Source organism: Chiloscyllium plagiosum, chromosome 27, assembly GCF_004010195.1.
Source record: "Chiloscyllium plagiosum isolate BGI_BamShark_2017 chromosome 27, ASM401019v2, whole genome shotgun sequence".
Classification (NCBI taxonomy): domain Eukaryota; kingdom Metazoa; phylum Chordata; class Chondrichthyes; order Orectolobiformes; family Hemiscylliidae; genus Chiloscyllium; species Chiloscyllium plagiosum.
Window position 1 is genome coordinate 14,010,334 of NC_057736.1, and position 16,049 is coordinate 14,026,382.

At 45.1% G+C, this 16,049-nt stretch overlaps 1 protein-coding gene across 1 annotated transcript in view; it reads left to right on the forward strand.

Annotated features, from left to right (window-relative positions):
* Positions 1-10,851: 10,851 nt before the first annotated feature.
* Positions 10,852-16,049, forward strand: part of wdtc1 (WD and tetratricopeptide repeats 1) — a 44,556-nt gene continuing 39,358 nt past the window's right edge. The window contains exons 1-6 of the mRNA XM_043717461.1: positions 10,852-11,036; positions 14,161-14,354; positions 14,553-14,636; positions 15,173-15,219; positions 15,390-15,501; positions 15,645-15,832. Of these exons, the coding sequence (XP_043573396.1) occupies positions 14,307-14,354; positions 14,553-14,636; positions 15,173-15,219; positions 15,390-15,501; positions 15,645-15,832 (479 nt within the window). The 5' untranslated portion in view covers positions 10,852-11,036; positions 14,161-14,306. The remainder of the gene's footprint in view (positions 11,037-14,160; positions 14,355-14,552; positions 14,637-15,172; positions 15,220-15,389; positions 15,502-15,644; positions 15,833-16,049) is intronic.

Sequence of the window (16,049 nt, forward strand, 5' to 3'; positions counted from 1 at the left end):
CAACAAGATTCCCCATGGGAGATTGGTTAGCAAGATTAGATCTTGTGAAATACAGGGAGCACTCACCATTTGGATACAGAACTAGCTCAAAGATAGAAGACAGAGGATGGTGGTGGAGGTGTTTTTCAGATTGGAACTGTGACCGGTGGTGTGCCACAAGGATCAGTGCTGGGTCTACTACTTTTTGTCATTTATATAAATGATTTGGATGTGAGCATAAGAGATATAGTTAGGAAGTTTGCAAATGACACTAAAATTGGAGGTGTAGTGGATAGCGAAGAGGGTTATCTCTGATTACAATGGGATCTTGATCAGATGAGCCAATGGGCTGAGGAGTGGCAGATGGAGTTTAATTTAGATAAATGTCAGGTGCTGCATTTTGGGAAAACAAATCTTAGCAGGACTTATACACTTAATGGTAAGGTCCTAGGGAATGTTGCTGAATAAAGAGACCTTGGAGTGCAGGTTCATAGCTCCTTGAGAATCGCGGGTAGATAGGATAATGAAGAAGGTGTTGGATATGCTTTCGTTTATTGATCAGAGTATTGAGTACAGGAATTGGTAGGTCATGTTGTGGCTATACAGGACATTGGTTAGGCCACTTTTGAAATATTGCGTGCAATTCTGGTCTCCTTCCTATTGGAAGGATGTTGTGAAACTTGAAAGGGTTCAGAAAAGATTGACCAGGATGTTGCCAGGGTTGGAGGATTTGAGCTATAGGGAGAAGTTGAATAGGCTGGGGCTGTTTTCCCTGGAGCATCTGAGGTTGAGGGGGGTGACCTTATAGAGGTTTACAAAATCATGAGGGGCATGGATAAGATAACTAGATGAGCTCTTTCCCCTGGGTAGAGTAGTCCAGAACGAGAGGGCATAGGTTTAGGGTGAGAGGGGAAAGATATAAAAGAGACCTAAGGGGCAACGTTTTCACGCAGACGGTGGTATGTGTATGGAATGAGCTGCCAGAGGATGTGGTGGAGGCTGGTACAATTGCAACATTTAAAAGGCATCTGACTGGGCATATGAATAGGAAGTGTTTGGAGGGATATGGGCAAGGTGCTGGCAGGTGGGACTAGATTGGGTTGGGATATCTGATCGGCATGGACGAGTTGGACCGAAGGGTGTGTTTCCATGCTGTACATCTCTATGACTCTATGACTTTAACCGAAGGCAGATTGAAAATTTATCATAGGAGGATTATCACTGGACAATTAAAACCCATCCTCAGTAACAGGGAAGCCCAGAACAACAGTGCTCTCTACTAGGTTGGAATATTTGCATCGATCTTCAGCCGCAAGTGCCATCTCGCCTTCCTCCTGAAGTCCCAAGTATCAAAAATGCCAATCTTTAGCTCATTCAATTCATTACATGTGATGCCAAGAAACAGCTGAAGACACTGAAAACTGGAAAGGCTGTGATCATTCCAACAATGGTACTGAAGACTTGTGCTCCATAACTAGCCACTCCTCAGCCATGCTGTTCCAGTATAGTTACAACATTGGCATCTACCTGACAATATGGAAAATTGTCCAGGTATGTTCTGAAGACAAAAAACAGGACAATTCCAGTGCAGCCAATCCGTGCCCTTTCAGCTATTTGCAATCATTATCGGGGTCATAGATAGTACTATCAAGTGACATTGGCAAAGGAATGACTTGCTCACTAATACTGAGTATAAGTTCTGCCAGAGCCAATCAGTTCCTGACCTCATTAAAGCCTTTGTCCAGCTGAACTCCAGAGGTGAGGTGACTGCCCTTAACATTGAGGCAATATTTGACTAAGCATCAAGGAACACAAGCAAAAATTGAGTCAATTGGAATAAGGGGGAAAACTTTCTGCTGCTTGGAAACATACCTGGTATAAAGAAAATATGGTTGTGTTTGGTGAGCACTGTCTCAGCCACAGGATATCATTGCAGGAATTCCACAGGCTGAACCAATTAGCTGCTTCATCGATTACCTACCTTCCATTATAAAGTCAGAAATGGGGATGTTTGCACAATGTGCGGCACTATTCTCAACCTCTAAGATCCTAAAGCAGTTCTGTATCCAGACTTGCAGCAAGATCTGGATATTATCCAGGCTGGGTCCAAAAGTAACAAGTAACACTTGCACCACACAAGTGCCAGGCAATGATTGTTTGCAGCAAGAGAGAATCCAACTTGTCACCCTTGATATTCAATGTCCTCACCATCCCCCAATATCAACATCCTGATGATACCTTCAACCAGAAACTGAACCAGTCAAATGCAGTGAGTAATTCACTTCCTGTCACTGAAATACCTGTTTACCATCTACAAGGCCCAGCTCGGAGAGTGATAGAATACTCCCTGTGCCTGGATGCATGCAGATTGGCACTTCCAACATTCACTCCCTTCATCACACAGTGGAAACAGTGTGTGCAAGATGATGCACTGCAGTAACTCATCAAGGATCCTCCAATTGCACCATCTAATCCTGCAGTCTCTATTACCAAGAAAGACAGTAGCAGATGCATGTGGACAACCACACCTGAAGCTCCAAGTCAGACACCATCCTAATTATCCTGAACTAGTTCCTTAACCAGCACAGGGTTAAAATCTCACAATTCTGTTCCTAACAGTATTGTGGGTGTCTTTTCACACACCCCACACACCTCCCCACACCCCCAAGACTGTAGTGGTTCAAGAAGACAGGTCATCACCTCTTGTCCAAGGTCATCAGGGATGGGCATTAAATGCTGGCCTAATAAAGGATGGCCTGACACGACATAACAGTTATTGACATGGACTTTTGATGATATGGAGATGAACAAGGTATCTCAAGAGGTATACATTTTAAAGAGAACAAAGTGTTTACACCTGGACCAGAACTGGCAGTGAAGCGACTGCTTCATCATTCAAGTGAGGGACCACAACGATGACTTTTCCACCCACGCCATGACTGCAGCCAACAATTGCTGGACCAACCACTGCCTAATCTGCTGTACCATCTCTCCATCAACCTGACTCCAAACCAGGAGACAGAAAAAACTCTGCTGCAGGAGACTTAATGTTGCTGGACTCAAAAAGAAAACCTGTGAAGACGTACTCAGGTGGTGCCTCACAGCCAACTTGCAAAGACCAACATACGAGAGCTGCAGAGTGCCCACACTCTAAATTCACCACAGTCAGCACCTACATGGAGACACTCAGCCTCATGACCAGGATACACCAGACTGGTTCAGTGAAAATGATCAGGAGATCCAGAATCTCCCAGACCACAAATGCAAGGCATTCCCAAACTGGCAGCTCCACCAAAATTCAAGAAAGGAAACAAACCCACAGGCAACTGAAGGCCAAGATGCAACGACTTGTGAGCTAAGAATAGATGGTGTGTGGAAACAGCACAGGGGACTCAGCAATTTCAGAATGTGTGCAGTTTCTGCAGAGCGATCAAAGCCACCCATGATCCAAGTACATAGAGACCTACTCCACTGACAGCTAAAAATGGACAGTTGCTCAGCAAAGACCAAGAGGCACTGACTGCCTGCTGGAGAGAGCATTTCGAAGACCTCTTTGACCAAGACTCAATCTTCACGTCAAGTGCTCTTGACTCCATCCCTTACCGTCTCAACCCACTGAGAGGTCAAGAAAACTGAGAAACAGCAAGGCCTCTAGTACAGATGAAATCTCTTTTGAAGGACAAAAATACTGTGGAGAGACACTTGATGTAGATCCATGACCTTATCACCCTTGTCTGGAAAGAAGAGTGTGCTGGCAGATCTCAAGAGATTGTAATTATGGCCAGCCTCAAGAGACGGGTTGAACTATTGAAATTATGGAGGATTTCTCTACTGTCTACCACGGGAGAGGTTGTCATGAGAATCCTCCTCAATTGCCTCCATAAGTGGCTGAAGGGCTGTTCCCTCAATGACTCTCAATGCAACCGCTGCCCATCAAGAGGCACAATGGACATGATTTTCAAACCCAACAAATCCAAGCAAAGTGCAGGGAACAGCACACACCTTTGTACATGGCCTTCTTCGATCTCACAAAAGCCTTCAACTGTAATCTATGAGAGATTGAGGAATATCCTCATCAAATTTGGCTGGGCTGCCCATAGAAATTTGTCACTAGTCTCTGCCTACCCTTCACAATTACATGCAAGATATGATCCTCTCCAATGGATCCACCACAGACCCAATATGGGTACAAACTGGGGTCAGGCATGACTGTGTCATCATACTAATGCTCTTCTCCATCTCCTCACCACAACACTCCACCCTAATTCCATGAAGCTCCAGAGTTGAACTAACCTCCAGGACGAATGGGGAAACTGTTCAACCTTCACCTCCTGGCCAGAAACGAGACCACCCCAACTTCATGCTGCAGCATACAGCTGATGCCTGCATGTACATACACTTAGAAGATGAACTACAGACCATTGTCGATGTATTCATAAAGTCATACAGCACTGAAACTCATCCACACCAATCTGACCTTGTGGCATGTGAGAGGAAACAAGACATGATGCCCTGAAAGCCTTCCTAAGCAAATACAACATCCCTGTCAACTCGTGGAAATCGCTTGCCCTAAAATACACAAACTGAAGAAGCATTTGTGAAGGTGCCAACCACTTCCAGCATCACTAAATGGAACACATAGAGGCCAAGCAGAAGGAGCGTGTAGAATCCAGGGAGTCCCACCCACTCACTTCAAACAGAACCTGCTGTGCCAGCAGCAGAGTCAGCTCCAGGATTGGCCTCTTCAGTTACCATAGAAAACTCCCCCTCCCCAGCTCTGCCCTGTCACTGCCTGGAGGGGAAGCACATGATGAACAAACCATCTAGCATGGGATAATGGTCATGGAGTCATAGACATATACAGCATGGAAACAGATCCTTTGGTGCAACTCGTCCATGCCAACCAGATATCCGACCTTAATCTAGTCCCATTTGCCAGTACTTGGCTCATGTCCCTCTAAACCCTTCCTATTTGTATACCCATTCAGCCTTTTAAATGCTATAATTGTACCAGCTTCCGTCACTTCCTCTGGCAGTTCATTCCATATATGCACCACCCTCTGTGTGGAAAAAGTTGCCCCTTAGGTACCTTTTATATCTTTCCCCTCTCAAGGTAAACCTATGCCCACTAGTTATGGATTCCCCCAAACCAGGGAAAAGTCCTTGTCTTTTTATCCTATCCATGCCCCTCATGACTTGAAAAACCTCAGCCTCCAACACTGCAAGGAAAACAGCCCCAGCCTATTTAGCCTTTCCCTATAGCTCAGATCCTCCAACCCTGGCAACATCCTTGTAAATCTTTTCTGAACCCTTTCAAGTTTCACAACATCTTTCCGATAGGAATGAGACCAGAATTGCATGCAATATTCCAACAGTGGCCTAACCAATGTCCTGTACATTCGCAACATGACTTCCCAACTCTGATACTCAATACTCTGACCAAAAAAGGAAAGCATACCAAACGCCGCCTTCACTATCCTATCTACCTGCGACTCCACTTTCAACGAGCTATGAACCTGCACTCCAAGGTCTCTTTGTTCAGCAACACTCCCAAGGACCTTACCATTAAGTATATAAGTCCTGCTAAGATTTGCTTTCCAAAAATGCAGCAGGCGTTTGGTATGCTTTCCTTTATTGGTCAGAGTATTGAGTACAGGAGTTGGGAGGTCATGTTGCGGCTGTACAGGACATTGGTTAGGCCACTGTTGTAATATTGCGTGCAATTCTGGTCTCCTTCCTATCGGAAAGATGTTGTGAAACTTGAAGGGGTTCAGAAAAGATTTACAAGGATATTGCCAGAGTTGGAGGATTTGTGCTAAAGGGAGAGGCTGAACAGGCTGGGGCTGTTTTCCCTGCAGCTTCGGAGGCTGAGGGGTGACCTTATAGAGATTTACAAAATTATGGGGGGTATGGATAGGATAAATAGACAAAGTCTTTTCCCTGGGGTCGGGGAGTCCAGAACTAGAGGGCATAGGTTTAGGGTGAGAGGGGAAAGATATAAAAGAGACCTAAGAAGCAACTTTTTCACGCAGAGGTGGTACGTGCATGGAATGAGCTGCCAGAGGATGGGGTGGAGGCTGGTACAATTGCATCATTTAAAAGGCATCTGTATGGGTATATGAATAGGAAGGGTTTGGAGGGATATGGGCCAGGTGCTGGCAGGTGGGACTAGATTGGGTTGGGATATCTGGTCAGCATGGACGGGTTGGACCAAAGGGTCTGTTTCTATGCTGTACATCTCTATGACCTTCTTCACTATCCTATCGACCTGCGACTCCACTTTCAAGGAGCTATGAACCTGCACACCAAGGTCTCTTTGTTCAGCAACATTCCCTAGGACCTTACCAGTAAGTAGGAGAAAGTGAGGACTGCAGATGCTGGAGATCAGAGCTGAAAATGTGTTGCTGGAAAAGCGTAGCAGGTCAGGCAGCATCCAAGGAGCAGGAGAATCGTCGTTTTGGGCATAAGCCCTTCTTCAGGGCTTATGCCTGAATCGTCGATTCTCCTGCTCTTTGGATGCCGCCTAACCTGCTGTGCTTTTCCTGCAACACATTTTTCAGCCCTTACCATTAAGTGTATAAGTACTGCTAAGATTTGCTTTCCCAAAATGCAGCACCTCACATTTATCTGAAGTTAACTCCATCTGCCACTTCTCAGTCCATTGGCCCATCTGGTCCAGATCCTGTTGTAGTCTGAGGTAACCCTCTTCACTGTCCGTTACACCCCTAATTTTGGTGTCATCTGCAAACTTACTAACTGTACCTCTTATTCTCGTATCCAAATCATTAACAAAGTACCTCTACACCTTCATTCACCACGAATGGTGACAATTTTCTCTTAATTAGCAACTACTTCTCAAAATTTTCAATTGTCAGACAGTTAAAGTACACATCTACTGTATCTATGTCAGAAACAATGAGCGTCATATTTCATCTATTCAATACACCTGAAAAGATAATATCTGTCAATGGCCTACAATGTACAGGGAGACTTTTCAGGAACAAAAGTGACAATTCGGGTGTAAACCATGTAACAGCCTCACCACATTATCTAATCTAACAGCTCGGACCTTTAAAGCATTTATCACAAAGTGTGGGGTGGCAAAACATATTGCTTTGCTGTACCCAAGAGCTACACGTCTGGATGTGGGCTTAGTGTCACCAGCAAAAATCAGATTTGGAAGGCAGAGTAGGACAAACTTGCCAAGCTATCACCAGTCCAAGTTTATAAATTGGAGGACAAGCTTCTTTAAAAACAAGCAACAACAAAGTTGGGACATGACTGACATGCTGGTGTGAAACTGCCTAGTCTGTATGTAGACCATGAAGTTAGAACTCTCATGACACCAAGTTATAGATTTATTTAAATCATAAGCTTTTGGAACACTGCTATTCGTCAGGTGAAGTCACCTCATGAAGGGACAGTGCTGTAAAGGTTTGTGATTTCAAATAGACCTGTTGGACTATAACCTGGTGTTGTGTGACTTCTGATTTTGTCCACTCCAATCCAACGCTGGCACCTCCACATCATGTAGACCATAAGACATGGGAGCAAAAGTAAAGCTTTTAGCCTATTGAAATGCTCTGCCATTCGCTGAGATCATGGCTGATATGATTTTAACCTCAACTTTACATTCTTGCTTGCCGTTGATCATCTTTCATCCCTTTGGTAATAAAGAATATATCTGCCTTTGCCTTATAAATATTTAAAGATTCTGTATCTACTGTCTTTTGAGAAAAGGAATGCCAAAAATTCACAGCCGTCTGAAAAAAAAAATGTTTCCTCATCTCTGCCTTAAATGGTCACACCTTTTTAAAATATGACCCCTAGTTCTGGATTCTCCAACTAGAGAAACATGTTTCAACATCTACCTGGTCAAATTCCCTAAGGATATATATGTTTCAATTAAGTCACCTGACTTTTCTTGATTTTTTAGAAGAGTCCAGTGACTCAATTAAAACATATATTCCTGAAAATTCAGAGGATACAAGCCTAGCTTGTTGAAGCCTTTCCTCTATAGGCAATCCACTCATTCCAGATATTAATTGAAGAAACCTTCTCTGAGCTGCTTCCAAAACATTAACATCCTTCCATAAGTACAGTGACACCAATGCCCTGTATAACTGAAATACAACCTCCCTTGCCTTACATTCAGTTCCCTTGCAATTAAACACAGCATTCTTCTGCAAATCATGCAGTAAGATACCCAAGTCTCTCTGCATCTTTAATAATGCTTCTAAAATGTTTCCTTTGGCAGATGTTAAATTGCAGTTTCCTACTTACTGCCTCCTTCCTTTTTTGAATAAAGGAGTTACACTAGCTATTTTCCAATCTGCCTTTATGTGGAACCGCAAAAGATGGGGAAGATACTAAATGAGTATTTTGCATCAGAGTTTATTGTGGAGAAGGACATGAAAGATACAGAATGTGAGGAAATAGATGGTGAAATCTGGAAAAATATTCATATTACAGTGGAGGAGGTACTGATGTCTTGAAACGCATAAAGGTAGACAAATCCCCAGGACCTGATCAGGTGTACCTGTTATGACAATGTGGGTGTACTGTACCTTTAAGAGAATTAAAAGCTAGCAGAACTACCTGTCAGCACCAAGTGTTCTGAACAAGATATAATGTAACCTTTTGGTCCAGTAGCTAGGGTAGCTGATTGCCTGGAAATGACAAAACAGATTAGAATTAGGCCAATCGGTTTAAATTATACCCCGAAAAATACCAAACTCTAATCAAGATTGAATTTCATATATTGACAATCCTAAATGCCAATGACACAATCCGATGCTTTGGGGTATAAGACCAGGGAAAGTTGAACAGTTGAGATGAGAACTGCCAAGCCTACAGCATCTGCAGACTGCCCAGAGAATAGCTCTCTTAAAGGTACCTTTATCGATCAGTAACCTGTGAAACAGAAATCCCAAAGAAGATGACTGAGGAAGATATAAAGAAAAGATTCAACAGCTGGCTGATTTTGAAAATTTTAACTTTTGGTAAATCTTATTTGGGGGTTTAATTGGACTACTATTATAGAAGGGAAAGTAAAAGCTAAGTTAGAGGAAGGAGTTGTAAATAGTTGCTTATTAATTATTCTCTGTTATACTTTAGAAATAAAGTTGTTAATTTTTACTGTAAATAGTTCTTGGCCTCTTGAATTTGCATAGATTACTGCACGGGATAAATCCTGTCAGTGTTCCTAGTTTAAATTAAGCAGGAGGGTTTACCCCGTGTTGTAACATACCCTAGAACTCTTTGGGAAGCTAGGGAAGTGATTGCTGGGCCCCTTGCTGAGATATTTGTATCATCGATAGTCACAGGTGAGGTGCCGGAAGACTGGAGGTTGGTTAACCTGGTGCCACTGTTTAAGAAGGATGGTAAGGACAAGCCAGGAACTATAGACCGGTGAACCTGATGTCAGTGGTGAGCAAGTTGTTGGAGGGAATCCTGAGGAACAGGATTTACGTGTATTTGGAAAGGCAAGGACTGATTCGGGATAGTCAACATGGCTTTGTGCATGGGAAATCATGTCTCATGAACTTGATTGAGTTTTTTGATGAAGTAAAAAAGATTGATGAGGGCAGAGTAGTAGATGTGACCTATATGGACTTCAGTAAGGCATTCGACAAGGTTCCCAATGGGAGACTAGTCAGCAAGGTTAGATCTAATGGAATACAGGGAAAACTAGCCATTTGGATACAGAGCTAGCTCAAAGGTAGAAGACAGAGGGTGGTGGTGGAGGGTTGCTTTTCAGACTGGAAGCCTGTGACCAGTGAAGTGCCACAAAGGTCAATGCTGGGTCCACTACATTTTGTCATTTATATAAATGATTTGGATATGAACATAGGAGGTACAGTTAGTAAATTTGCAGATGACACCAAAGTTGGAGGTGTAGTAGACAGCGAAGAAGGTTACCTCACAGTACAACGGGATCTTGATCAGATGGGCCAATGGGCTGAGGAGTGGCATATGGAGTTTAAGTTAGATAAATGCAAGTTGCTATGTTTTAGAAAAGCAAATCCGAGTAGGAGTTATACACTTAATGGTAAGGTCCTAGAGAATGTTGCTGAAGAAAGAGACCTTGGATGCATATTCCTTGAAAATAGAGTCGCAGGTAAATAGGATAGCGAAGAACGCATTTGATATGCTTTCCTTTATTGGTCAGCGTATTGAATGTAAGAGTTGGGAGGTCATGTTGTGGCTATACAGAACACTGGTTGGGCCACTTTTGGAATATTGCGTGCAATTCTGGTCTCCTTCCCATTGGAAGGATGTTGTAAAACTTGAAAAGAGTTCAAAAAAGATTTACAAGGATGTTGCCAGAGTTGGAGGATTTGAGCTATAGGGAGAGGTTCAATAGGTTGGGGCATCCAGGGCCAGTTTCCATTGTTTCTCTGGGATCTAGCTCCAGTCACTGAGCATCTCGTGCAGCTTTCCATGGTTTAACTAGATTCCAGTTCTGGTCACTGGAGAATGCAGTGCTTTTTTCCCTGGTTTCCTGTGATCCAGCTCCTTTCACTGGAAGGATTCAGTGCCAGTTTCCATGTTTTCCCAGGATCCAACTGCAGTCACTGGAGGATCCAATTACGGCTTCTCTGAGATCCACCTCTGGTCACTGAGTGATCCAGTTCGGTTTCCATAGTTTCCCCAAGATCCAACTCCGGTCATTTTGTGATCCAGTCCGGTTTCCATGGTTTCCCTGAGATCCAACTCCGGTCACTGGGGGATCCAGTCCGGTTTCCATGGTTTCCACTGTTCCAAACTTCATTTCCCAGGAGGCCCTTGGCCCCGCCCATTGTCATTACATTAATACACCGCGGGCTGATGTTGCTCTGATTGGATGCTGGTGGCAGAATGGGGTGGGTTGAAGGCAGTGATTGGTCAGCTCTGCTGTCACCCAGGAGGGAGTGGGCGGGGATAACGTGGTGACGCAGTTTCTGTGCGCGGAAAGGGGCCTAGCGGAGCCGGGACCGGGGACCAGCCTGAAGGAGTGATCGGGGCAGGGAACCGCGCACTCGGCGCCTACATGGAGTCGCCTACAGAAGCGGCGGGTATGCTCGAGGCCTCTGATGCGTGACTTGCTGTCAACTTGTGACACTTGACAGGGCCTGAGTCGGTGTTCCGTCGCCGGGCTCGGGTTGTCTGACTGCGGGCGGCCCAGCTCGAAGTTGCCGGTTACAGTAACACAGCCCGCGTCTTCCTTGCTCCATGTCGTTCACATTCCCCCCCCCCCCCTCTTCTCCGGTCCTTCCCTCCGACCCAACTTCCCACATCTCTTCGCCTGTCGACGCCCCCACCCCCAAACCTGGTGTTTTCTCTCTGTTTTCCCTTCCACCTGCGTGGCCACCATTCACTCCCAAGTTGTCCTCCTATTGCTGACGCTCCCCTTCTGTAGTACTGTGCCCCCCCTCCCCATATCACCTCCCTGTGACACTACTGTAGTTGTTTACCCCCACCCAGCTACCTTCGTGTCATCATTACCCCCCAAAACCACACTGTAGTGTCATTTCCCTCAACGCTGGACCCCATCGTTCCCTTCTCAATGCAGTGTTGTCAATTGTCCCCAAACTGGCGGTGTCATGCCCCTCGAACCCGACCTCAGTGACATCATTCTTCCCCCACGGCATCGTAATTCCACTAACACCCCCCACCACCATATTGTCATCTTTTTCAACTGAGTGCCCCCTGTGCCATCCTTTCCTCATTCCCGAACTCTCTCCGAAGGCACCATTGTTTTCTCGCGTAAACTCTTCCGTGCAACTTTCTCACCCTCGTATTTCCTTCTCATAAAGTAGCGCTGAGGAGCAGTAGTAGGTTATTCACCCCTTCGAACTAACTCCACATTCAATAAGATCACCACTAAACTGGGACCTTAACTTTCCAGTCTAAAATCCCAAAACGTCATCTTTGGCAAAAATCATTTTTGCTTATCCTTGAATAAATCAAATTGTTTTCTGGGGCTGGTGCTGCTGGGAGAATTCCACAGACAAACTTCCTTCTGAGAGAAAAACAAACTCCACCTTTCAAGAGAGACTTCTCATTGTTAACTGTGTTCCTGAGTTCTGGTCTCTTCCAAGAGGAAAAATCCTCTCAGAAACCACCTTATTGTCCCCACAGGATCATGTGTGCTTCAATAAGATTACCTCTCATTATTCTAAATTCCTGTGGATGTAGGTCTGACCCATTCAACTGTTCTCCATTAGCATTTAATCTCAGGAATGATCGAGTGAGTGAACCTTAATTTAACTGCTTCTGATGTAATATCAATTTTCAAATAAGGAGCCAAAATTGTACATGTACTCCGGACATAGCCTTACCAAGGTGCTGTACAGCTACAGTAAAACTTCTCTACTTCTATGTTTCATATTCCTTGCAATGAATTTAACATTCCATTCACATTTCTAAGCACTTGCTGTGTTTGCGAACTAACTTTGTAGTTCATACACTGGGACAACCAGGTCTCCATCCTGAAGAGTTCTTCAATATCTCCTTCCCCACTGCTCCCCTCCCACCTTTTCAATAATATTCTACCTTCCTGTTTTTACTGCCAGATTGAAGTGCCTCCAGACTACTCCTGTAACTGTTCTCATTTTCTCCCCCACCCTTAGCCACCCAAAAACCCCACTGTGTTGACTGTCCTCCACCCAAATCCTTAGGATGTCATCTCTTAGGTCTTCCTTCTCTTTGGTCTGACTGTATCGGCGCTGCCTCGTGCTCCCACTAGGAGGTTGAACAGTTCATCCACTTTACCAACACCTTCCACCCCAACCTAAAATTTACCTGGACTGTCTCAGACTCCTCCCTCCCCTTCCTAGACTTCTCCATTTCTATCTCGGGCGACCGAATCAACACGGACATTTACTATAAACCGACCGACTCCCACGGCTACCTAGACTACACCTCCTCCCACCCTGCCCCCTGTAAAAACGCCATCCCATATTCCCAATTCCTTCATCACCGCCGCATCTGCTCCCAGAAGGACCAGTTCCAATACCGAACAACTCAGATGGCCTCCTCCTTCAAAGACCGCAATTTCCCCCCAGACGTGATTGACGATGCTCTTCACCACATCTCCTCCACTTCCCGCTCCTCCAATCGCCACCAGGACAGAACCCCACCAACCTCCATATATATCGTATCATCCATCGTCATTTCCACCACTCCAAATGGACCCCACCACCAGGGATATATTTCCCTCCCCTCCCCTATCAGCGTTCCGAAAAGACCACTCCCTCCGCGACTCCCTCATCAGGTCCACACCCCTCACCAACCCAACCTCCGCTCCCGGCACCTTCTCCTGCAACCACAAGAAATGCAAAACTTGCGCCTCCCCTTACTTCCCTCCAAGGCCCCAAGGGATCCTTCCATATCCGCCACAAATTCACCTGCACCACCACACACATCATTTACTGCATCCGCTGCACCCGATGTGGCCTCCTATACATTGGGGAGACAGGCCGCCTACTTGCGGAACGTTTCAGAGAACACCTCTGGGACACCCGCACCAACCAACCCAACCACCCTGTGGCTCAATACTTTAATTCCCCCTCCCCAGCCCCAACCTCAAACTCAGCACCACCTTCCTAACCTGCAATCTTCTTCCTGACCTCTCCACCCCCCACTCTGGCCTATCACCCTCACCTTATCACCCTCACCTTAACTTCCTTCCACCTATCGCATTTCCAATCCCTCCTCCCTACCTTTTATCTTAGCCTGCTTGGCACACTTTCCTCATTCCTGAAGAAGGGCTCATGCCCGAAACGTCGATCCTCCTGCTCCTTGGATGCTGCCTGATCTGCTGCGCTTTTCCAGCAACACATTTTCAGCTCCTCTGCCTTCTCCCAACAAAGAATACACCTCAGTCCATTGGCTCTCAATGTTGTATTGTCTATTTTTTAAAATTCTCATTATTTTGCTTCATTCTCGCCAAGCCACCTTCTCCCCTCTTTCAGTCCTGAGATCTCTGCATTCATTCAATTTTTAATTTTTATTGCTCGAATTTTGTTGGCTGCCTCGGCCTTAGTCTCTGGAATCCCCTCAAATCATTTCCATCTCCTGTTTTCAGATAGTGCTAAATATTCAGCTGTTATAAGTGCATGTTATTGTTATCTTAGTGGCGAGTGCTGTTCTCCACTGCCTATGGAGTTTTTTGAATCCTCTGCTGTCTTTTTTCAGATTCCTGTGTTGTGTGCTGTTCCTTGCCAGGATTAAATGTGGGCTATTTCTGTATTTCTGCACTCTGTGTAAAACTGGGTGTTAATCTACAGCACAGTGAGAAACAGCAGATCCCATCTATCCTGTGACCGTCTGACCTGAGAGCAATGGAGCCACTTAACATAACCAGGGACATTATCCAGCGGCAGATAAAGGTACTAAGTGTGTTCCTGGTCTTGTTTGTGCATGCTGCAGTGTGAGCTGTGTCAGGGAGGGCAGAGATTTGCCACTACTGCTGTTGAGAGGATGAAGCCTGCTTTGAGAGAGTTAGATGATAAGGGTGGGCCAAGTCTGGTGATTGGAAAAACGTGATGAGTCCTGTCTGTATCTTACATTGCCCCTTGCCTCTATAGGAAAGGAACACTCTACAGTTCGAGCGTCGATATCATGTCATTGATCCATTCATCAAGAGGCTGGGCCTGGAGTGTGAGCTGGAGGTGAGATGTCTGAACTGCTGGTAGCCCTGCTAAACATGGATGATTAAATGCATGGCATGTGAAAGTTGTTGACTCCTTTCTTTGCTGTAACATTCAGTGCACTGTGGCCAGCCTTTTGAAAGAGCAATGTAAATGGTTCTATTCCACTACACTTTTTTCTCCCAGAGTGCTGTAAGTTTTCCATCTATAAGTGTTTATCTAATTTCCTTTTGAAATTTGCCATTGAATCTCCCTTTCCAACAGTATAGTGTAGTGTTGATCGCAACTTACTATGAATTTATTTTCTCATTACCTGTCTAATTCTTTTGCCACTTGCCTTATATCTGTCTCGTCCAATTGCCGCTGGAAGTTGTTTCTCCCTGTCAAAACTACTCCAAGTATATCTATTAAAGTCTTCAATAGGCATTTGTTCTAATTGGAATGACCCAGCTCCTGTTCTTAGACTCCATAATAATGTGTTGTGACGTACATTTGTAAGCTGTGGGCTTTGATTTGGTATCTGAATCTTATTTCTGTTCTTCCTTTCTGTTCTGTAGGGTCACTCTGGGTGTGTAAACTGTCTGGAATGGAATGAGAAGGGCAAGTAAGTAATGACCTCCACTTCTAAGCTCTTTCAGGCACATACTGTCTTTCTGTCACCACCATCACTCCCTGCCTCCTGCACCTCCCACCTCCAAACACCACCAGCTCCCCTCTGAAATTCCAGCCTCTGTGTCACCACACACAGACATTTATTCTCTCTTTAAACTGTAGTTTGTTGGCCTCCGGATCAGATGATCAACACGCCATTCTCTGGGATCCTTTCAGCTGCAAGAAACTGCTGACCATGCACACTGGACACACGGCCAACATATTCACAGTGAAGGTATTTACTGACAATTACTGCATTCAGCAAACTTCGTATTCTTACTGGATCCACTTGTTAATTCTGCTTCCCTTCACTGCTTACTACATGTTGGCACTTGTGGATAAGACTGCTTTTATTTTTACTACTCCGTTTTTTTTCAGTTCCTGCCTCACTCAAACGACCGCACATTGATTACTGGAGCTGCTGACTCCAAGGTTCATGTCCATGACTTGACAGTAAAGGAAACTGTTCATATGTTTGGCGAGCACACCAATCGTGTGAAGCGAATTGCAGCCGCTCCCATGTGGCCTAACACATTCTGGAGTGCAGCAGAGGATGGAACTGTCAGGTATGTGTCAAAGCGCAGGCTATTCTCCCGTGATCAGCTGCAGTTTATTAGTTTCTGGATTAGTGGTGCTGGAAGAGCACAGCAGTTCGGGCAGCATCCAAGGAGCTTCGAAATTGACATTTCGGGCAAAAGCCCTTCATCAGGAATTAAGGCAGTGAACCTGGAGCGTGGAGAGATAAGCTAGAGGAGGGTGGGGGTGGGGAGAGAGTAGCATAGA